The following is a 26,574-nucleotide window of genomic DNA, read 5'->3' as shown; positions in this document are numbered from 1 at the left end:
ACCAAATACAGAAATGTATTTCAAATAGAGAAAACACAACTAAATACAGAAATGTATTTCAAATAAAAAAAACACAACCAAATACAGAAATGTATTTCAAATATTGAAAACACAACCAAATACAGAAATGTACTTCAAATAGAGAAAACACAACCAAATACAGAAATGTGTTTCTAATAGAAAAAACACAACCAAATACAAAAATGTATTTCAAATAGAGAAAACACAACCAAATACAGAAATGTATTTCAAATAGAGAAAACACAACTAAATACAGAAATGTATTTCAAATAAAAAAAACACAACCAAATACAGAAATGTATTTCAAATATTGAAAACACAACCAAATACAGAAATGTATTTCAAATAGAGAAAACACAACCAAATACAGAAATCTACTTCAAAGAGAGAAAACACAACCAAATACAAATAGAGAAAACACAACTAAATACAGAAATGTATTTCAAATAGAAAAAACTCAACCAAATACAAAAATGTGTTTCAAATAGAGAAAACACAACCAAATACAAATATGTTTCAAATAGAGAAAACACAACCAAATACAGAAATGTACTTCAAATAGAGAAAACACAACCAAATACAGAAATGTGTTTCAAATAGAGAAAACACAACCAAATACAAATATACTTTATAGACTGTTGGATGTGATAATCGAATCGTTGACATCGTTTTATGTTCTTCTTGTTTTATGGCACTTTGCATTCAGCTTATTGGTGCATTATCGCAAGTTGTAGGTTCTCAGAGTCGGCTTTGACATGTATTCATGGATCACAATGCTGTGTGTGTGTGTGTGTGTGTTTGTTTGTGTGTGTGTGTGTGTGTGTGCGCGCAGGCGTGATCCTCTACATCCTCCTGGTGGGATACCCTCCATTCTGGGATGAGGACCAGCACAGACTCTACCAGCAGATCAAAGCTGGAGCTTATGATGTGAGTTTTGTACTGACACACACAACCTCTTCAAATCAATGTGTAACAGCAGCTGGGACGGACTGGGGATGTGCTCCATCATCACAAGCAATCCCATAGCACTGGGCTTTGTTTTAAACATTTCATTGTCATTATTAAGCCAATACATAACCTCACTGTTTGGTACTGTTACCAAAATGACTTTTCTGGTTAGTTTAGCCCCTATTTGTGCTGGTCAAATGTTTTGATGAGTGGGTCCCCGTTTTGTACATGAGCACACACATGGGCACACACATGAGCACACACATGAGCACATATGAGCACATACATGAGCACATATGAGCACATACATGAGCACATATGAGCACATACATGAGCACACATGAGCACATATATGAGCACATATATGAGCACACACATGAGCACATACATGAGCACACATGAGCACATACATGAGCACACATGAGCACATACATGAGCACATATATGAGCACATACATGAGCACATACATGAGCACATACATGAGCACATACATGAGCACATACATGAGCACACATGAGCACATACATGAGCACATATATGAGCACATACATGAGCACATACATGAGCACATACATGAACACACATGAACACACACATGAACACATACATGAACACACATGAACACATACATACACACACATGAACACATACATGAACACACATGAACACATACATACACACATGAACACACACATGAACACATACATGAGCACATACATGAACACATACATGAGCACACACATGAACACACACATGAACACACACATGAACACATACATGAACACACACATGAACACACACATGAACACACACATGAATACACACATGAACACACACATGAACACACACATGAACACACACATGAACACACACATGAACACATACATGAACACACACATGAACACACACATGAACACACACATGAACACATACATACACACACATGAACACACACATGAACACACACATGAACACATACATGAGCACACACATGAGCACACACATGAACACACACATGAACACACACATGAACACACACATGAACACACACATGAACACACACATGAACACATACATACACACACATGAACACATACATGAGCACACACATGAACATACATGAACACATACATGAACACACACATGAACACATACATGAACACATACATGAACACATACATGAACACATACATGAAGACACATGAACACACACATGAACACATACATGAACACACACATGAACACATACATGAACACATACATGAACACATACATGAACACACATGAACACATACATGAACACATACATGAAGACACATGAACACATACATGAACACATACATGAACACACATGAACACATACATACACACACATGAACACACACATGAACACATACATGTACACACACATGAACACATACATGAACACATACATACACATACATGTACACACACATGAACACATACATGAGCACACACATGAACACATACATGAACACACACATGAACACATACATACACACACATGAACGAATACATGAGCACATACATGAACACATACATGAACACACACATGAACACATACATGAACACACATGAACACATACATACACACACATGAACACATACATGAACACATACATGAACACATACATACACACACATGAACACATACATGAACACACATGAACACATACATGAGCACACACATGAACACACACATGAACACATACATACACACACATGAACACACACATGAACACATACATGAACACATACATGAGCACACACATGAACACACACATGAACACACACATGAACACACACATGAACACATACATGAACACACATGAACACACACATGAACACACACATGAACACACACATGAGCACATACATGAGCACACATGAGCACACACATGAACACACACATGAACACACACATGAACACACACATGAACACATACATACACACACATGAACACATACATGAGCACACACATGAACACACATGAACACACACATGAACACACACATGAACACATACATACACACACATGAACACACACATGAACACATACATGAACACATACATGAGCACACACATGAACACACACATGAACACACACATGAACACACACATGAACACACACATGAACACATACATACACACACATGAACACATACATGAACACACACATGAACACACACATGAACACACATGAACACACACATGAACACACACATGAACACATACATGAGCACACACATGAACACACACATGAACACACACATGAACACACACATGAACACATACATGAACACACATGAACACACACATGAACACACACATGAACACACACATGAACACATACATGAGCACATACATGAGCACACACATGAGCACACACATGAACACACACATGAACACACACATGAACACACACATGAACACACACATGAACACACACATGAACACACACATGAGCACATATATGAGCACATACATGAGCACATACATGAACACACACATGAACACACACATGAACACACACATGAACACACACATGAACACACATGAACACACACATGAACACACACATGAACACACATGAACACATACATGAACACACATGAACACAGACATGAACACACACATGAACACACATGAACACATACATGAACACACATGAACACATACATGAACACACACATGAACACATACATGAACACAGATGAACACACACATGAACACATACATGAACACACATGAACACATACATGAACACACATGAACACACACATGAACACACACATGAACACACACATGAACACATACATGAGCACATACATGAGCACATATATGAACACATACATGAACACATACATGAACACACATGAACACATACATACACACACATGAGCACACACATGAACACATACATGAACACATACATGTACACACACATGAACACATACATGAACACACATGAACACATACATACACACACATGAGCACACACATGAACACACACATGAACACATACATACACACACATGAACACATACATGAGCACATACATGAACACATACATGAGCACATACATGAACACACATGAACACACACATGAACACATACATGAACACACATGAACACACACATGAACACATACATGAACACACATGAACACATACATACACACACATGAGCACATACATGAACACATACATGAACACATACATGAACACATACATGAACACACACATGAACACATACATGAACACATACATGAACACATACATGAACACATACATGAACACACACATGAACACATACATACACACACATGAACACACACATGAACACATACATGAGCACACACATGAACACATACATGAGCACATACATGAGCACATACATGAACACATACATGAACACACACATGAGCACATACATGAACAGATACATGAACACACATGAACAGATACATGAACACACATGAACACATACATACACACACATGAACACATACATGAGCACATACATGAACACACATGAACACACACATGAACACACATGAACACACACGAACACATACATACACACACATGAACACACACATGAACACATACATGAACACATACATGAACACATACATGAACACACACATGGACACACACATGAACACATACATGAACACACATGAACACACACATGAGCACACACATGAGCACACACATGAGCACACATGAACACACACATGAACACATACATGAACACATACATGAGCACACACATGAGCACACACATGAGCACACACATGAGCACACATGAACACATACATGAACACATACATGAACACACACATGAACACACACATGAGCACACACATGAGCACACACATGAACACATACATGAACACATACATGAACACACATGAACACATACATACACACACATGAACACACACATGAACACATACATGAACACACACATGAGCACACACATGAGCACACACATGAGCACACATGAACACACACATGAACACATACATGAGCACATACATGAACACACACATGAACACATACATGAACACATACATACACATACATGTACACACACATGAACACATACATGAACACATACATGAGCACACACATGAACACATACATGAACACACACATGAACACATACATACACACACATGAACACATACATGAACACACACATGAACACATACATACACACACATGAACACATACATGAACGAATACATGAGCACATACATGAACACATACATGAACACACACATGAACACATACATGAACACACATGAACACATACATACACACACATGAACACATGCATGAACACATACATGAACACATACATACACACACATGAACACATACATGAACACACATGAACACATACATGAGCACACACATGAACACACACATGAACACACACATGAACACACAAATGAACACATACATGAACACACATGAACACACACATGAACACACACATGAACACACACATGAGCACATACATGAGCACACATGAGCACACACATGAACACACACATGAACACACACATGAACACACACATGAACACATACATACACACACATAAACACATACATGAGCACACACATGAACACACACATGAACACACATGAACACATACATACACACACATGAACACATACATGAGCACATACATGAACACACATGAACACACACATGAACACACATGAACACACACGAACACATACATACACACACATGAACACACACATGAACACATACATGAACACATACATGAACACATACATGAACACACACATGGACACACACATGAACACATATGAACACACATGAACACATACATACACACACATGAACACACACATGAACACATACATGAGCACACACATGAACACATACATGAGCACATACATGAGCACATACATGAACACACACATGAACACACACATGAGCACATACATGAGCACATACATGAACACACACATGAACACACACATGAGCACACACATGAGCACACACATGAGCACACATGAACACACACATGAACACATACATGAACACATACATGAGCACACACATGAGCACACACATGAGCACACACATGAGCACACATGAACACATACATGAACACATACATGAACACATACATGAACACACACATGAACACACACATGAGCACACACATGAGCACACACATGAGCACACATGAACACATACATGAACACACATGAACACATACATACACACACATGAACACACACATGAACACATACATGAACACACACATGAGCACACACATGAGCACACACATGAGCACACATGAACACACACATGAACACATACATGAGCACATACATGAACACACACATGAACACATACATGAGCACATACATGAACACATACATGAACACACACATGAACACATACATGAACACATACATGAACACATACATGAGCACATACATGAACACACACATGAACACATACATGAGCACATACATGAGCACATACATGAACACATACATGAACACACACATGAACACATACATGAACACATACATGAACACACACATGAACACATACATGAACACACACATGAACACATACATGAACACACACATGAACACACACATGAACACACACATGAACACATACATGAACACACACATGAACACATACATGAACACACACATGAACACATACATGAACACATACATGAACACATACATGAGCACACACATGAACACACACATGAACACACACATGAGCACACACATGAGCACACATGAACACACACATGAACACACACATGAACACATACATGAGCACACACATGAACACACACATGAACACATACATGAGCACACACATGAACACACACATGAGCACATACATGAGCACATACATGAGCACATACATGAGCACATACATGAGCACACACATGAGCACACACATGAGCACACATGAACACACACATGAACACATACATGAGCACACACATGAACACACACATGAACACATACATGAGCACACACATGAACACACACATGAACACATACATGAGCACACACATGAACACACACATGAGCACATACATGAGCACATACATGAGCACATACATGAGCACACACATGAGCACACACATGAGCACACACATGAGCACACACATGAACACACACATGAACACATACATGAGCACATACATGAGCACACACATGAGCACACACATGAGCACACACATGAACACACACATGAACACATACATGAGCACACACATGAACACACACATGAACACATACATGAGCACATACATGAGCACATACATGAACACATACATGAACACACACATGAACACATACATGAACACATACATGAACACACACATGAACACATACATGAACACACACATGAACACATACATGAACACACACATGAACACACACATGAACACACACATGAACACATACATGAACACACACATGAACACATACATGAACACACACATGAACACATACATGAACACATACATGAACACATACATGAGCACACACATGAACACACACATGAACACACACATGAGCACACACATGAGCACACATGAACACACACATGAACACACACATGAACACATACATGAGCACACACATGAACACACACATGAACACATACATGAGCACACACATGAGCACACACATGAGCACACATGAACACACACATGAACACATACATGAACACATACATGAGCACACACATGAGCACACACATGAGCACACACATGAGCACACATGAACACATACATGAACACATACATGAACACATACATGAACACACACATGAACACACACATGAGCACACACATGAGCACACACATGAGCACACATGAACACATACATGAACACACATGAACACATACATACACACACATGAACACACACATGAACACATACATGAACACACACATGAGCACACACATGAGCACACACATGAGCACACATGAACACACACATGAACACATACATGAGCACATACATGAACACACACATGAACACATACATGAGCACATACATGAACACATACATGAACACACACATGAACACATACATGAACACATACATGAACACATACATGAGCACATACATGAACACACACATGAACACATACATGAGCACATACATGAGCACATACATGAACACATACATGAACACACACATGAACACATACATGAACACATACATGAACACACACATGAACACATACATGAACACACACATGAACACATACATGAACACACACATGAACACACACATGAACACACACATGAACACATACATGAACACACACATGAACACATACATGAACACACACATGAACACATACATGAACACATACATGAACACATACATGAGCACACACATGAACACACACATGAACACACACATGAGCACACACATGAGCACACATGAACACACACATGAACACACACATGAACACATACATGAGCACACACATGAACACACACATGAACACATACATGAGCACACACATGAACACACACATGAGCACATACATGAGCACATACATGAGCACATACATGAGCACATACATGAGCACACACATGAGCACACACATGAGCACACATGAACACACACATGAACACATACATGAGCACACACATGAACACACACATGAACACATACATGAGCACACACATGAACACACACATGAACACATACATGAGCACACACATGAACACACACATGAGCACATACATGAGCACATACATGAGCACATACATGAGCACACACATGAGCACACACATGAGCACACACATGAGCACACACATGAACACACACATGAACACATACATGAGCACATACATGAGCACACACATGAGCACACACATGAGCACACACATGAACACACACATGAACACATACATGAGCACACACATGAACACACACATGAACACATACATGAGCACATACATGAGCACATACATGAACACATACATGAACACACACATGAACACATACATGAACACATACATGAACACACACATGAACACATACATGAACACACACATGAACACATACATGAACACACACATGAACACACACATGAACACACACATGAACACATACATGAACACACACATGAACACATACATGAACACACACATGAACACATACATGAACACATACATGAACACATACATGAGCACACACATGAACACACACATGAACACACACATGAGCACACACATGAGCACACATGAACACACACATGAACACACACATGAACACATACATGAGCACACACATGAACACACACATGAACACATACATGAGCACACACATGAACACACACATGAGCACATACATGAGCACATACATGAGCACACACATGAGCACATACATGAGCACACACATGAGCACACACATGAGCACACATGAACACACACATGAACACATACATGAGCACACACATGAACACACACATGAACACATACATGAGCACACACATGAACACACACATGAACACATACATGAGCACACACATGAACACACACATGAGCACATACATGAGCACATACATGAGCACATACATGAGCACACACATGAGCACACACATGAGCACACACATGAGCACACACATGAACACACACATGAACACATACATGAGCACATACATGAGCACACACATGAGCACACACATGAGCACACACATGAACACACACATGAACACATACATGAGCACACACATGAGCACACACATGAGCAGATACATGAACACATACATGAGCACATACATGAGCACACACATGAGCACACACATGAGCACACACATGAGCAGATACATGAACACACACATGAAACCCTGTTGCAGTAAAAGAGACTCTGGATCTCTGAAACACTTTTGACCATCAAAATCAGTACAAAATGACAGTTTCTCATAATAGATTTGAGTACTTGACACGTCTCAGAACATTTTGGTTGGTCTCCAAAATTATGGATATTCAATACCGGACCTTAGCCCAAAATGGATTATGGAAATAGACACCTCGACGTACCTGTTTCTGTACAAGTGAATGAAAAAGAATGGCGTGCATTGCATTTTCAACAAAAACAATGTTTTATAATGTCTTAATGATGTCATTCCTCAAACAGTTCCCTTCTCCTGAGTGGGATACAGTGACTCCAGAAGCTAAAGACCTGATCAACAAGATGCTCACCATTAATCCAGCCAAGAGAGTGACAGCCACTGATGCACTCAAACACCCCTGGATCTGCGTAGGTGTCACACACACACACACACACACACACACACACACACACACTTTGCCTGTATAAAAAGGTATCACTATCTCTGTGTTTACAGCAACGCTCCACTGTGGCCTCCATGATGCACAGACAGGAGACGGTGGAGTGCCTGAAGAAATTCAACGCGAGAAGGAAACTCAAGGTGCGTGACAACTATTCAAGATGGAGCAAATCCATCAGACTGGTCTGATGGGAAAGTTAATAGATTTGGTCTTTTCTTCAAAAGTGCTGGTCTATTTAGCTCTGATACATGCAATAAAGTCATGGGCATAATCGTAACCATCATAAATAATTATCAATAATAACCTTTACCAATGTAAACAAAGGAGTTTGTCCTTCTCACTGTCCATGTCTCTCTCCCTAGGGTGCTATCCTGACTACTATGCTGGCCACTCGCAACTTCTCAGGTAGGACTGGACCAGTGAAGACCCATGTCCTGCTAGTTCTTTCTGCGATGCGTGTACCTTATAAGAACTGTCCTGTAGTAAGGAACACACATGAACACAGGAAGTGTCATCTAGTCCCTGATGACACTTCCTGAACTTTTAGTTTTGTTTAAATGCTGCTCTTCTCAGGGCAGCAAATAGGCTTCTTCAGTTGCTATCAACAGAGATAGATCGATGCAGTCCCATCTTCAGGTCCCTTTAGAAAGCAAGATGTTCAAACATCCACAATGTTTCTCTTTATGAAAAATGGGAGTCAAGACATTTGTTTTAGTCAAGTCCATGTTATTTGTGTACGTTCTAAACTGTCAGTTGGCCGTGTTATGACAGTGACCATCGTGTTAACTGTATGTTTTTCTCCATGCCCCCTGTGTGGTAACTCATGTGTAAGGTAAGAGCTCTTCTTCACACTGAGGTTTGGTACTGAGGCAGGTCTTGTTTACTAAACAGCAGTACTGGGCTCTCAGCCGACATGAGGCATCCATTGGTGGCCATATTGGAAGAGAAGTAAACAACTTGCCTTATATAGTTACATTTAAGTCCATCCTATTATTTTGATTTTCACTGATTCACAGTTTTCTTGTTATTGACAATAGCAGAAATCAACAGAACAGAAATGGTTGATCTCATTTAAATGTAGAGGACCAGGGATCCTCCTTAGACTGCCTAACCTCTCGTACAGTGACGAGCATCTGGGACAGTGGCTGTCACCACTGTCGAAAAACATGATGTTTGGTTAGTAGTAGTGATATAATACAAAATAAACTGATATGAATATGAATCAAAACACCTCCACCTGATGAAATCATTTAGTTTGAGCTGTACTGACTGGAGCTTCTTTTCTTTTTAAATGTTTCTACAATATGAACATGTTGATTCACCTCTGACTATCTTAGAGATCACTCTCCCTGCCAACTCTCATCATCTGTTTGTGTCTCTGACTGATTTTGCATGTTAACTGAACAGCTGGTGGTCTTCACCCAAACCCAAAGTAAACACACATGGTTGTACAGGTCCTGGATGTTTCTGTAGCATGTTCATGTTGAGTGAAAGTGTGCAGAGAAAGACAGATCCAGGCTAATGATCCACGAAGTTTCACTTCATCTTCTCACTCCATTTGCATGTTTCTCGTGTGTGTGTGTGTGTGTGTACGTTAATTCCAGCTGGACTGATGTCCTTGCATTGTTATCTTTTTCTCAACAGTAGCCAAGAGCCTGCTGAACAAAAAAGCGGATGGCGTCAAAGTAAGTTCTACTCTACTAGAAATGTCCCTCAGCAGGTTGTTCTTTGAAGGCTGTCGCATTGTGGTCAATACACTCTGGTAAACATAGGAGTGAATTTAGCTTGGCCAAATGGGTGTGGCTCTGCATTGCCAATCTGTGTGAGAAGCAAGAACATCTGCTGTCTGAGCTGAGGAAGCTGTTAGAAACTAATAACCAAAGATTAAAAGATGAGTGGAGGTGGGAGACTGGCTTCATCTCTCTACCATCCTCCACTCAGCCGCCATATGACAAACATCCTCCATCGACACCACCAAGGTCTGAGCTCAGACCCTCAGTTCGGTGTGTGTGTGTGTGTCTTGTTTCAGATGTTGACTACCCAGACTCTCTGCTGCATCACCTAAATATCCTGAAAAGCGTTTTCCGTGTGACTCTTGTGGTAACTAGCGATGCCGAGAGTTTACATCCACATGCAGCTTCATCTAGAAATGCTTCTCTTTAAAGGCTCAGGCTTATTTCCCTTTTCAACACACTGAATGATTCACGTGTTTCTCTTTCTGTTGATGAGCTCCTGTTGGTGGCAGTCATGTATTTGTCTTTTTCAATCACTGTAATGACTTGTTCTCAAGAACCCACCTCAGCTTCTGCTCTTAAAGGGAACATTCGCCACTTTTTATGTGTCCTTTTCATCCATCAACAAAGGACATGGGACAATGAGAAACTATTTTTTCAAAATGTTTTTTTCTCCAGTGCCGTTGAAATATGAAACTTTTACCAAATGTGGTTGGAACTAAATACACAACTAGTTCAATGCAGCTTCTGTATCATCGTCATAGTCCCTTAATGGTTTTAAGTTTAAGGGGATGTTTGTGTATTCCCTGTACCTTAGAGTCAGAGGTAAAATAGTACCGTAGCTTTTGAATCATATGTGTTACAATGTGCTGTTCTGGCCTGTAAGGAAAGGACCCTTTGCTCACCTATTAAAGTTTAGAAACACTGTAGTCTAATGGTCCAGATTTAACCATTGCACCACCTGGAAAATATAATGCGTGACATAAATAAAATAGGGCTGGGCGACAAAACAATCTTGAAAATGTTCATTATAAACTCTTCTACAGTCGCGATGATACATTTACAAGATATACATACATCTCATACATTCATGCACATTCATACAGCGACAGCCAGTGCTGTTGATGTCCATGGACATTCTGACATGTGGACTGAAGAAGCCAAGATGATCCGCCAGAACACAGAACCCCATAATTAGATATCAGTGTGGTACTCATGCAACGGGTAGAAAAGTCAGTTGAGCGTTGGATCTGATTGGGTCATTGGTGTCTCTCTTCATCGAGCTCTATAAGCAGGCTTGTCTCTGATAACAATGCTCCAGCTTGGTTGGTAACGCCCCTCTTTATGAAGGTGCTGATGTTTTTCAAACTGAAGCAGGAGAGTTCAGTTCATTATTATTATTATGATTAGTATTATTAATTGTCTGCACACGGTGATGGAGTGACAATCGTGACACTTGAACACAACAGCAGCATCTTGAAGAGCGATTGTTTTTCACACTAAGTCTTGTCCTGTCTGTCTACCTGTCGTCACTCCAGATCAACAACAAGCCCAATGTGGTCACCAGTCCCAAAGAGCCTGTCCCCTCTCTGGTACACGGTCTCCCTGCCTCGCTGCCGCATGTGTGCATGCCGGTCTCTGTCTAGTCTGTCCGATCACACGGCCCGTTGAGCCCTCATGCTTTCTCACTTGAGTTGGTGGTGATTGTGTTTGAGTTGTTTTCCCATGAAGCTTGAGAACCACAGACGTCTTTAGTGGTTGTGTAACATGAGCTGGCCACATACACATATTTCATCTGTTGTTGATGATGGCTGTAATGGCATTACTGGGGCCATTGCATGTCAACTGTGGCTGATGTTGACGTTGCCACGGGTTTCAAGCCAAACTGAAGACCACACTGGTTTGCTACTGAGTAGATGTAGTTTGGGGAGCCACTTTCACCTCAATCATTTCTTACCATTGTAAATAACCTTTTCTTTTTTTATGATAGCCTCAATATTATTTTATGTAGAAAAGCTGAAAAATATTATAGTTTTATGCTGTTTAATTTCTGAGAAATCCATTTTTTTCTGTTTGGTATCCCAAATAGCTCTAAAAAGTACAGTACCCATGAGCCAGGCAGAGACTTGAATCAGAGCATCGTTACGAACACACATACACAATACTTCATCCAAAATTGATCCAGAACCCAAACGTGAATTGTTTATGGGGTTTCTAGAGAGCGTAATCTCAATGTTGCTGTAAGCGTTACTCCTAGTTGACTCCTCTCCTTTACACTATATTTAATCATTCTGAGAGTTTCTGCTGGGAAAAGATCAATATCAATAATGATGACGACGTGTCTTGTTACTTTGACAACACTCCGTAAAACCACAAGTTATCATTTTTACATTCCAGTTTGTTTACAGTGTAAACAAACTGGAATGTAAACTTTGAACAGCACCAGGCTAGCTGTTCCACTCTGCTTCCAGTCTCTGTGCTAAGCTAGGCTAACCACGTTCTGATCCGCTTCAAGGCACACAGACATGAGACCGATGGAAAGAGAAGACACATCCATGTTTTCCACAACATTTTGAATTATTCCTTTTGAGTTTTTAAGTTTACTAGCTTTTTGAATTTTTGATCTTACAAGAATCTGACACAGCAAACTACTGATAATATTGGTGATTCAACCGGGGGAGTACTGTAGCAAACCTACAGCACAAACCCAGCAACAGCACCAGCAGTCTAATCCTGAAGGGGACCAGAGAACATGGTCCTCACTGTGACCCAGAGTTCACCTGCAGCAGCACATCCTTCTCTTTAATAAATGATGTTACCATGTCAGACAGTAATGCAGCAGCACATCCTTCTCTTTAATAAATGATGTTACCATGTCAGACAGTAATGCAGCAGCACATCCTTCTCTTTAATAAATGATGTTACCATGTCAGACAGTAATGCAGCAGCACATCCTTCTCTTTAATAAATGATGTTACCATGTCAGACAGTAATGCAGCAGCACATCCTTCTCTTTAGTGAATGATGTTACCATGTCAGACAGTAATGCAGCAGCACATCCTTCTCTTTAATAAATGATGTTACCATGTCAGACAGTAATGCAGCAGCACATCCTTCTCTTTAATAAATGATGTTACCATGTCAGACAGTAATGCAGCAGCACATCCTTCTCTTTAGTGAATGATGTTACCATGTCAGACAGTAATGCAGCAGCACAGCATGTATACGTGACGCAGGACATCCACCCTGTGTATGCACTTGTTACTTCTCTATCCTATCCAGTGTTGATGATTTATGTTGTCTTTTTAAGTAATACAGTATATGTCTGATTCATCTATTAAGTTGTGTGTAATTGGTTAAATGCCTGCCCTTTATAGGGCACATATACGTCTGTTAACGGATCATTTCCATGGTGATTAATGTCCGTGATTGTCCTCTTGTGGTCAGACTCCATCATCTGTGATGGTCAGGTGGAAGTCACACATTGTCATAACATCCCGTGTGTGTAGTCGTAGTGATTCTGTTTGACTGCCGACTTGCTTTCCCCTAAATAGCAATTGAGTCAACTTATCCTTCTTCCTTCACCAGTTGTTTCTTTCTTTTCCTTTCTTGCTAAATACTTTTCTGTCCAACTCACTTCCTTTCTGCACAAACGTCTGTTCCTACTGTGATCAGGAGCCTCAAACCACTGTTATCCACAACCCAGCTGATGGAAACAAGGTATACAGCTGATCAGTCTGAAACTAGGGTAGAGCATGCGGTTATAAACTGTTGCATGTAATTCTTCGACATATCTTTTTGTAAATGTTTCTGTATTCATATTCTAGATATGTATGTGATTGTTATCATGTAATTGAATATGTCATCATACATGCCAGTTTCTGAAAAAGCACAAACTCTCCTTTTTAATTGTGAAATGTTTCATGGTTGCGTGGCAAAGGGATTTTGTCAGATGACAACGTGGGAACATGTGCACAGGGTTGCAAAATTCCGGGAATATTCAAAGTTTGAAACTTTCCACGGGAATTAACAGGAATAAACTGAACATTTTGGGGTAATTTAACTGTATGTACCTCGTCATAAGCATGCATGGATGCAAACATTTATAATACAACTTTTAAAAATGACATTTTTGACATTTTGTGAGAACTTTATTCTTTCATCGAACAACAAAAACATGAACGTTGAATAAAAAAGGTGTATTCCCTATGATCACCACCCCCCAACACAAAAATCCTTTCAGGTCTAAATGCTGTCTTCCTGGACCTCATCAACGTCCTCCTCACTGCTGTAACAAGTTAGTCTACTGTATACAAATAAACTTGGTATTAAAACATGGCTTCAGTTCACCAAGTAATCAATATGCTATATGACAAACAGTGTTGGGAAAGTTCACTTTCTGAACTAGTTCAGTTCATAGTTCACACATTTTAAAATGAACTAGTTCAGTTCATAATTCAACATTTTGAACTAAGTTCACAGCTCCATGAACTAGTTGAGTTATTTTGTTCAATATGTTGCAGCTATAATTGAAATCTCTATCTGTCTGCAATACCGCTCTTGTCCTCTACGCCACTCGGCGCTCTCACACTTGCCAGACAAAGGGCTGAAACGTTCAGACAACACTGATGACAAAGACGTTCAAAAACAACACAACGTTTTATGTTTATGTTTCTGGCAGACAATGTTCCCAACCAGCTGCATTCAGGGACCAGCTGAGCTCGGGGTGCATAGTCTTGTTCTCAACTACATTTAACTTCCCTGTTATATGTTTTTGCAAAAAAACCTGGCACATTTTTTTTTTTTTTTTAAATTCCCCAAATTCCCGAGCCAAAGTTCCCGTGGAAACTTTCTGGAAATTTACCGGAAACTTTCCTCCCTTTTGCAACCCTACATGTGCATGCTTGTGTCTTTTGCTTTGTGCAGTGACATGATGGTGCTCCTAGTGTAGCATTCTGTTTGTGTTCTTGTGCATAGTGAGTGGTGTTTAGTATCATACGTAAGAAGCTTGTTGTTGAATGCCTCCCTTGTACCAATGCAATATTCTGCTCTTTAGTGTTGTCCATAAGCTCATTGTACTGTGACATGCAACGTGAGATACTTCCATTTTGAACGTGCAGTGTCCAGAGGATACAGACAGGATACAGAGGATTACCAGTTATTATTAATAATAAGATGGTACTCGTTACTGAGATCTGTGAAAAGAGTGAAAGCACGAGCTGTCAAGTTATGAGACAGTTTGTTAACAAACCTGCAGGTTAGCCAAACTGATGAAGAAAATAAAAAAATTCAAAGTATGATTCCTACCCAAACTATCCATTCTGAACATACAGACTTCCTGTTTCTACATTAACATTTTAGACTTACTGTAGCAACCAATAATATCGTCTGACATGAGCTTAGCAGATGGGTTAGGGTTAGGGTATGTTTGTTTGTGCTTTTATGTCGTGCCGTTACTCATGCGTCTCTTCTGTGTCTCCACAGGAGTCCAGTGAGAGTGCCAACACCACCATTGAGGACGAGGACGTGAGAGGTAGGGACGGTCAGACCAACCTGTACCCTTGTGTCAGCAGGACGACCCCCAGCAGCTCATCAAAACTCTTTCCTCTAATCGCTTTAAAAAGTGTTTTACAGTTAAACTCGGTCTGGACAGCGCCCTGTCAGCGGTTGTGTCTAAAGGTGTTGCATGTTTTATTATTGTCTTTACTTTCTCATGGTTCATATAAGTCATGGCTGGTCCAGTGCCAAGTACTTGAATCACGGGAGGATACAAGGGCCCCCGGAGTGAAAGTTAGCCGAGTGCCTCTATTGAAGCCCTGTTTGTGGTACTCTAATTGAAGAATCGGATGAAATGGATTACGATGTGCTTTAGGGCTTTAACGGTTCGTCTATTGCTGCTAAACCGTTACCGTGCAGTGTCACGGTATGGGGGTCACCGTCAGGCAAACGCAGCCACAGCAGAATACACGATATGTAGATCGATGCACGTCACGCTGAACCAAAGTAGCACCTGTGACATGTCCTCCCGGGAGCCTTTAGCCTTTAGCCCGTTAGCTACGTGTGCACAGATCGTGGTGCAGGTCGGGCCCACTATGGTGAAATGAAATGCCAGAACAGGAAGTCCCGCCTGCCGATGCAATTGGAAGCGTCTCTCAATGTGGACCGTCCTGACCCCCCCTTGAGTTTGCACTCCTGATTGATATTCTACAGTTCTAGAAGCATGTGCATTAGATTGAAAGGCAGTGAAAGCTCAGAAACAATAATGGTGGTATTACCAGATAAAACATTGATATTAACATTGTTAACAACTAGATAATCAGGCAAATATTAAGGTTATCTTAAATACTCATATTAAAGCACGATGATTTAAGTCAGTTTGATGTCAACACAAGCTGAAGTTAAAGTAGACTAGAGGTCGGCTGCTGTCATCTCAACCAGCTATGAAGCATTCTGTTCAGGTGAGCCGGCAGACAGCCGGTCGCTGGCAGTCCAACGGTCAGAGAAGGAAAGGCCTTGACTTCAGTTGTCGTCCACAGAGTGGAATTGATTTGTGATTGTGTCGTTGGTCTGTTTTCAGTGCTGACCTTTAGATCAGAATGCCAGACATTTTGTAAAAGGGTTTATCCTTTGAGCATGTTCTGACTTCCTGAGGCTCCACACATTTCCCTGGAGTGTGTGTGTGTGTGTGTGTGTGTGTGTGTGTGTGTGTGTGTGTGTGTGTTACTCCTTTTTGATTGGATTAAATAGCTCTACACTGCTATCTGCACGGTCCAAACTACTGTGCTTCCCATCCATCAACACACCTGTTCCCATTACCTGGCACTTCCTTATATGCCCTCCCCAAGTGCATGTGCCACCCTGTGCTCAAACAGAGGAACTACATGTCCCCATCCACCCAGTGCTTCCCCCAAACAACAAACCCCATTTTTAATCTTCACATCCTTTGTGGCTGCAGCAGGAAGCTCTTTGTGGAGAAGCTGTCGCTTCCAATGAAGATAGTATTGTTATTTCCTTATTGTGACTCATCTGAATGATGGATGTGTGATGGCTTCCTGTTAGAGTTCATTTCCTCTCCAGTTGCAGTGTTTGTTTGAAAGGTGGAGGCAGGAACATTAGGGCTGGGTGATAATTTAATATAATAATTGATGGTCTTTAAATGGAATCATATCTTGAGCACATTGAGATATTGTGATACACCAGATACAACTTATTGTCATACTATAATTTCACCGTTACTATCTTTTTGCACTTAATTTCTTAAATAAATGAGAATATTTTTTTGTTTCTCAAGTATTCATAGAGAGTATATAAAAACAGGCTTTTCATGTTTTCCTTTTCTATATGGTTATTTCAATCAAACTATCCATTTGTGGCATTATCAGAAAACATACTAAATCATGATATATATTGTTATTGAGATATGAAATGACCAAATGTTGGCCATATCCCCCAGCTCTTAAGCAAAAGGTAGATTAAAGCTTTAGTAGTAGTTGCATTTGACTATTTTAGAACAAACATCAGGAGACGTTATGTTTCCTGGTTGTCCGTATACAAACATCATCAAGGGAAGAAACCATAACCCAACATGGGATATGATAGTTATGACAATTCCAGCCAAATGTCTAATAGGATCAAATGAAGAAGTGATGACCTTTAGCTTCAGATATGAGCTCAGTCTGTGATGCTGAAGGCAGATAGTGAACGATTGAAAGGTTGATGGACAACCACCTTGATTATCATATTATTTATGGTTTGATGGAAACATGAGTCCAAATGAATGTTCATGTTGATTTGTGTTAACACGTTGATCTGATCAACTTTGGCAATAATTGACATCTCGTGATGACAGCTTGCTCCAAACAGATGAATGAATGAACCTTGATGGTGGTGCTCATGTGATGAGTGTTACCCAAACTATTTGTTTAGTTATTACACATATTCTGTCCAAACTCGTTTGTTTACAGCTGAACTGACTGCTTTGAACAAATGTTATTTCCTGCATGCTTTTAATTTATTCTCCATTTGATGTCCCCACCGGCTCCCAGTGTAAGTCCATTTCCCAGTGCTGGGGAAGAAGATACGAGCTTCCCCTCATTGTTCCATCACTGATGGTATTTACAAGTGTAAGAACAAGTAGAATTGTACACGTCCCTAAAATTAGAAAAAACCTTCTGTATTTAGCTCAAGCCTCAAGGTCACCTTAACTCAGCTCATATTTTACATATTCCATTTTTGAAATGTCCTTTGCTCTGAAAGAAAATAAGTGAAGTTGGCACTAAGATATTGCATTAAAAATCCTTTTCTCTGACTAATATGTCAACACCTCATCCTCTGTGTCATAGCACCCCTCACTGGTCAGAGGCTGTCACAACTAGTATTGATCTAGTGGTCAGTATGAGCATCACCTGACCCTCCTCACAGGTTATGGGCGAGTTTCATGTGAAGGATTTAAATCAATTAAAGAAATGAACTTCATGTCATATGACCTATAGAGATCCTGGAGGTCAGGTCAAACTAGACCCTGGTCTGTTAACAGTTGTCGTTTTGGAAAAGCTGATGTAAAATCAATCTTTTGTTGAGGGACACATAACTCCAAAGAAAAGATTACTGCAGCTTGAGAGGAAAACAGATGGTTATGAAGAGATTTGGACAGACATGTCACAGCAGTCATGAGATCTCAGGCCTGTAATACTATTTCAACACGGTTGGACTAGAACTACAGGTTGTGTCAATCAAGAAGTCTGAGTGACAACCAAAGATGACGAGAACTCAGGGAATCCGCAGCACGCTATTTAGCTCCTCCTCTCGTGACAATGTCGTGACTCTGTTTCAGTCACATGTGAGATCAAGAGGGCTTCTCAGAGGGTATCCTCCTAACATAACCACCTCTCTGAAGACACAGATGATAAAGAAGTAAATACACTTCCACACTGAGTAAATCAATAAAGGAAAAGAGGTGTATGACGGATATGCCGTGACACAATGGGCCTCAGGCCGGCATCAAACCTGTGACACTGGTTATTCTGGTCACATGACATCTATTCATCTGTCCATCCGGGGAGAGGGATCCTCCTCTGTTGCTCTCCTGAAGGTTTCTTCACTTTTTTCCCTGTCAAAGGTTATTTTTGGGGAGTTTTTCCTGATGTGAGGTCAAAGGTCAGGGATGTCGTATGTGTACAGATTGTAAAGCCCTCTGAGGGGAGTTTGTGATTTGTGATATTGGGCTATACAAAATAAACTGAATTGAATTGTATTGAATATGGAAGGTGCTGTAACAACGGCTACCAAGGGGCTCCAAATGTGCTTTTTGATGACTGAACTGAACATTGTCAAGTATGAAAAGATTGCATTGAACGTGTGGCCCAATTTTGAATCCTGTGATCTTGGCATCAAGCAGTTCCTGACTTAAATATAAAAAAATAACAAAGTTTCCAGACTTAAATTCACTTAAAAATTGCTATGATGTCACAGGGCCTGTGATGAACACAGATGTTGTCATTGCATTAGGTGGTGTGATTTTATTCAATTTGTTTAGACGATGAAAACTTTCCTAAATGTAGATTGTAAAGATGTACCACATATCAAAGAACATGTTGTCTGTTGGCCTGTTTGACTGCGTGGTGTCTTTGTGTCCATCATCCATTGGAGTGGTCCACCTCGAGAGGCCCGAGGGCTCGGCTCCTCAGGGCTGCTCCTTTCAGGCCTCGTACTGAGTCACAAACCTGTTGTTCCTGCTTTATTAATGACATTAATCCAGGCGACAACGTGGAGTAACTGCCAGGCAAGATTCTGTTTCTTTCCTCCTCAGTATTGAGACAAGAGGAGAGAAGCACACTGTGGGGTTCTACAGTACAACACACATGTACTGGTGCGTAGTGGCGGAGCAATTACTCAAAACAATAAGTCAAATGGATATTTATTTAAAGTTTAAACCACAAAAAGTCCAGAATTTAAAGGTGCAATTAAACTGAAATGTGCACGCTAACTAGCTAGCCCCGCCCCCTTCTGCCTTGTCTTGTCAGACCACTTGTACCCCTCGAGCTGAGAGTGAGTTACACAATGCTCTTTAAAGCCATTGTCATTGTCCTCCATACTGTAGCTACCTATGGATCTATGAACCATGAATATTCTAGACCTTTATTGTGGTGGACACAGCTCTACGGTCTGTTGGAAGTCTGCTTACAGAAATAACCATGAAATAAAACATTTCACATGCACTTTTTGGGTTGAGAGAAAATAGTGTCCGCGAGAGGAATACATCCTTCATTACTGACTGATTAGGACGACACCAAACAAATAACTTCCAACAGAGATGTCGGGCTCAATGAATGAAGTGAAACAACGGTCTCATCCCCATGAGCTCAGTGGGCAGAGGGGTCGTCCCGTAACCACAAGGTCTCCGGTTCCATCCCCGCTCTCCCCATAGTTCATGTTGAAGTGTCCTTGAGCAAGGCACTGAACCCCCAGTTGCTCCCCGGGCTTCACTGCAGCCCACTGCTCCTTAATAACTAAGGAGGGGTCAATGCAGAGAAGAATTTACCCACGGGCATCAATAAAAGTGTACATTTCTTTCTTTCTTTTGAGTACGTTAATGGCTCCTTGTACAGTTCAAGCAGTCCCTCCACACAGCATCTGCACATTAATACGCACACATACTAAATGCTCCTTATGTAATGTTGGAATAAAGTTTGGATCTTGCAAATATTTGTGGAGCTTCATAACACGCTTGTAAAAGGCCCTGTTTGGCCTCATGTGGCCCAGAGAGAGAGAGAGAGAGAGAGAGAGAGAGAGAGAGAGAGAGAGAGAGAATATTGTATTCATATTGATGCGGGTTGTGTTTACCATATTCTTCTCTTTGTGTCTGTCTCTCAGCTCGTAAGCAGGAGATCATTAAAGTCACCGAGCAGCTGATTGAGGCCATCAACAATGGAGACTTTGAAGCCTACACGTGAGCTCAGCTATTTCAATTGATTTCACCTCAAATATCTGACACAGCTGTCAGACCGGAACTCTCTGTGACTCTGATGGATGTGAGTATCTTTTCCAGGAAGATTTGTGACCCCGGCCTCACGTCCTTTGAGCCTGAGGCCTTGGGCAACTTGGTGGAGGGCACCGACTTCCACCGCTTCTACTTTGAGAATGGTAAAGAGTCAGAAACACTGGTTGACGTGACAGCATTAGCTCAAAGCTTACCATTGAACTCTTGTGGTATTTATCCATGACGACTGTTTTGCTTTTATTTGTCCAACTTTTGAGACTTCTCAGATTTTTTTCTTCCCCATCAATATAATGGAGACGCATGGAATTTAATGAAAAATGACATCAAAAGACTTAAAGCAAACAAACGTCTTACTAAGATACTATTACAAGTTTTAAAATGATTGTTTTAAACAGCACAGGTTAATAATAATAATACATTTAATTTATATAGCGCTTTTTAAGATACTCAAAGACACTTTACATGTTACTCCATAGACACAGCTATGGGGAGCAACGCAGGGTTAAGTGTCTTGCTCAAGGACACATGGACTAGGGCGGGGATTGAACTGCCAACCCCCCGATTGAAAGACGGACCTGCTAACCACTGACCCACAGTATTTCTATTTAAAAAATGTGTACTTGCCTCGATACTATTAGATTTATGTATTAGCTATCAAACAACAACAACAAAAAGGCTTTATTTAAGTTAATTAATAAGGCTTTTTTTCACACACCCACACTCCACACAACTTCCAGTAATTGCGCTTCACCTCAAGAACTTTGTCTTTTCCTTTACCATCTTCCCCTGAGAGCCCAACCGGTGCTGTGCCTTCAGTCTGACTGTGACCCCTCCCCATCCTCCATGCTCTTCCCTTCTGCAGCTCTGTCCAAGGGGAAGCCTGTCCACACCATCCTGCTCAACCTCCACGTCCACCTGATCGGGGACGAGGCCGCCTGCATCGCCTACATCCGCCTCACCCAGTACATTGACGGCAGCGGCATGCCTCGCACCATGCAGTCAGAGGAGACCCGCATCTGGCACCGCCGCGACAGCAAGTGGCAGAACATCCACTTCCACCGCTCCGGCTCGCCCACCGTGCCCGCCAAGTAAGCCGTCTAGTTTATACATATATTTACTCCATTTATTATTCTATCTATAATTTTCTGTTGAAATGGCCCGATAGCGATATGTGAATGTGAAGTAAAGGATATGGATTGTGAACAATATGAAGTAGAGTGATTGCACTTAACTTTGACCTTTAAGAAATATTCCGTATTTATCCTAAATGTTGACCTTGACAGTTCATCAGTCTAATTCGAGGTCCTATTGCGAAGCCTTCAACCATATCACACATGCCTCGTGGATGGATTGCGTAAAATAAAAATAAATTGCAGTCATTAAATGGATTGCAGCCATTCCTGCCATCCTTAAAGTCAAACTTTCATCTGTACTTTTAAATGTCATTACGTGCGCTGGTACAAATGTAAACTTGAATACTTATTCACATTAAGTCCACTTTAACGACTTAATAAAAAAAGAGACTTTCCAATTTCTAAATAGAAATATTAAGCAAAACGTGTATATTTTCTGGAGTTGCCTTTCATCTGTTATTAATCCACTGGATTTGTGTTTCAGTTGAGAGGACAGCTTCCAGCCTACAACAGTCAGACAAACAGACCCCGCCCACCAAGTGTCCGTCAAATCCCTCAGCCAATCCCTGCCCACACTAGCTAGAGCTCCGCCCTCTCAGTGTGTTGTTTACATATTGTCACTGCTGGGACAGGAAATTATTGTACACGTTGAAAAACAACTTCAAGTCTCGACAATATAATTTTGTAGTGAGAGTGTGGGATTGTGGGAGTTTTTTAGATCAGTATGTTTAAAATAGAGGAGCCAGATGATCCAGTTAATTCATTTTGATTTGCCTGGTGAAATATGTGAAACTCGCAGTCATCATGAAGTGACAGTTTTTCATTTGAATCGTGCACATATTGAGCTGTTGTGATGTTTCTGCCTTTTGGCACAATGACCAATACATCACATATCTGCTTTTTACTCTTTTAAATCTATTAAAGCTTGCTTTTGGTCCGTTTTGATAATTGTTGTGAATCGCTCTCTTTGCTTAATCTTTAGCCATATCCATATGAACTGAGTCGGCTCATTTTACACAAATAGTATGTTTACAAGGAATTTTAACTTCATGTTTTATAAGGGAAAATCAAATGAAACGTGTTGAACCATCATCACACATGAGAAGAGTCTTATGATGGAATATATAGATTACAATCCTAGAAAACCATTCTGCGACTCTTTCCAGTCGAATCATATTTTCATACAGTTAGGAACTAATGATGTGATTTTTATCAGCTAATTTGTTGTTTACTTTTGATATTGTTGATACTTGTCATTATTAATGCTTTCCTTTAAGCCCTTCCTCCTTTATTCCATGTCTGACTGGTGTATGCCAATGTTTTACAGCAACACGTTAGCCATTACTTTTATAATGAGGGAATTCAATTTTTAGTCAGAATTACTATCACCATTCTAGTTCTTGTTATGTTACTCTATTTTATTGTCACTGTTAAATGAAAGGGAAAGGGGATTGTTTGCATCACTTACAGATACATATCTTAAGGTTCATATTTAATACACTTCAGATTAGGATGCTGCATATAAAACTAATGGAAGAATAAATGCCAGAATCAAAGCACAGGCAAGGTTTAAGATAAAGCCACAGGGTGTCCACTGAGGATTAGGTTTTTGGAAACGAATTTGAGATTGTTTTGCATTCTTTTGTGAAAACATTTGTCCCTCATACGCCACACTTTGTTTTGATCTGTCTAAGATGCATTGAAATTGGTGATGGGACATTGGTAACCTGATGTATGTTTAAGAAATATCAAATAAAAGTGTGATACATGCCAAAGGAAATGGTTTGCTCTGGTTTCCTTTCCTAAAAGTGTCCTCCTTATTATCCATCCATCCATCCATCCATCCATCCATTTTCAATACCGCTTATCCTCATTAGGGTCGCGGGGCGCTGGAGCCTATCCCAGCTGACATAGGGCAAAGGCAGGGGACACCCTGGACAGGCCGCCAGTCCATCGAGGGCACATGTAGGGACATACAACCATTCACTCTCACATTCACACCTATGGGACATTTAGAGATCAATTAACCTGCAGCATGTCTTTGGACTGTGGGAGGAAGCCGGAGACGCTGCCACGGGGAGAACCCACGCTGCCCTTATTATTCATAATTATTATCATTCATTAGTCTGGAGTATTAACATTCCTGCCTCCAGCTGCTGTGAGAAAGAACGACATCACTCCACGTTTGACTCATGTACAGTTTTATTGTTCTGCCATATGCACACTGCAGCTGCTTTGTTAGCGTTTCAGGTTTGTTGTTTAGTAATAATGTGTTAAGTCATACATGCCCGCATAGATATTTGCACTGTTAGTATGTATATATTCTTCTTACCATGAAAACAAGATGCTCATTTATCAAATCAGT

The 26,574-nt window shown here is 40.5% G+C and overlaps 1 protein-coding gene across 4 annotated transcripts in view; it reads left to right on the top strand.

Moving 5' to 3' along the window:
* Nucleotides 1–25,989, top strand: part of camk2d1 (calcium/calmodulin-dependent protein kinase (CaM kinase) II delta 1) — a 65,795-nt gene extending 39,806 nt beyond the window's left edge. For 2 of the 4 annotated variants that reach the window (XM_034557297.1, XM_034557298.1), the window contains exons 9-18: nucleotides 854–948; nucleotides 10,190–10,312; nucleotides 10,401–10,484; nucleotides 10,707–10,749; nucleotides 11,992–12,029; nucleotides 17,562–17,610; nucleotides 22,950–23,025; nucleotides 23,125–23,219; nucleotides 23,939–24,164; nucleotides 24,694–25,989. In XM_034557297.1, the coding sequence (XP_034413188.1) occupies nucleotides 854–948; nucleotides 10,190–10,312; nucleotides 10,401–10,484; nucleotides 10,707–10,749; nucleotides 11,992–12,029; nucleotides 17,562–17,610; nucleotides 22,950–23,025; nucleotides 23,125–23,219; nucleotides 23,939–24,164; nucleotides 24,694–24,697 (833 nt within the window). In that variant the 3' untranslated portion in view covers nucleotides 24,698–25,989. Of the gene's footprint in view, nucleotides 1–853; nucleotides 949–10,189; nucleotides 10,313–10,400; nucleotides 10,485–10,706; nucleotides 10,750–11,988; nucleotides 12,030–17,561; nucleotides 17,611–22,949; nucleotides 23,026–23,124; nucleotides 23,220–23,938; nucleotides 24,165–24,693 lie in introns of all 4 variants that reach the window. The other 2 variants (XM_034557295.1, XM_034557294.1) reach the window with 1 other exon arrangement.
* The last annotated feature ends 585 nt before the right edge of the window (nucleotides 25,990–26,574 follow it).

The sequence above is a fragment of the Cyclopterus lumpus genome, chromosome 18 (genome assembly GCF_009769545.1).
Source record: "Cyclopterus lumpus isolate fCycLum1 chromosome 18, fCycLum1.pri, whole genome shotgun sequence".
Classification (NCBI taxonomy): domain Eukaryota; kingdom Metazoa; phylum Chordata; class Actinopteri; order Perciformes; family Cyclopteridae; genus Cyclopterus; species Cyclopterus lumpus.
The sequence above is the reverse complement of the archived record's forward strand: the minus strand, read 5'-3'. Positions and strand labels throughout refer to the sequence as shown.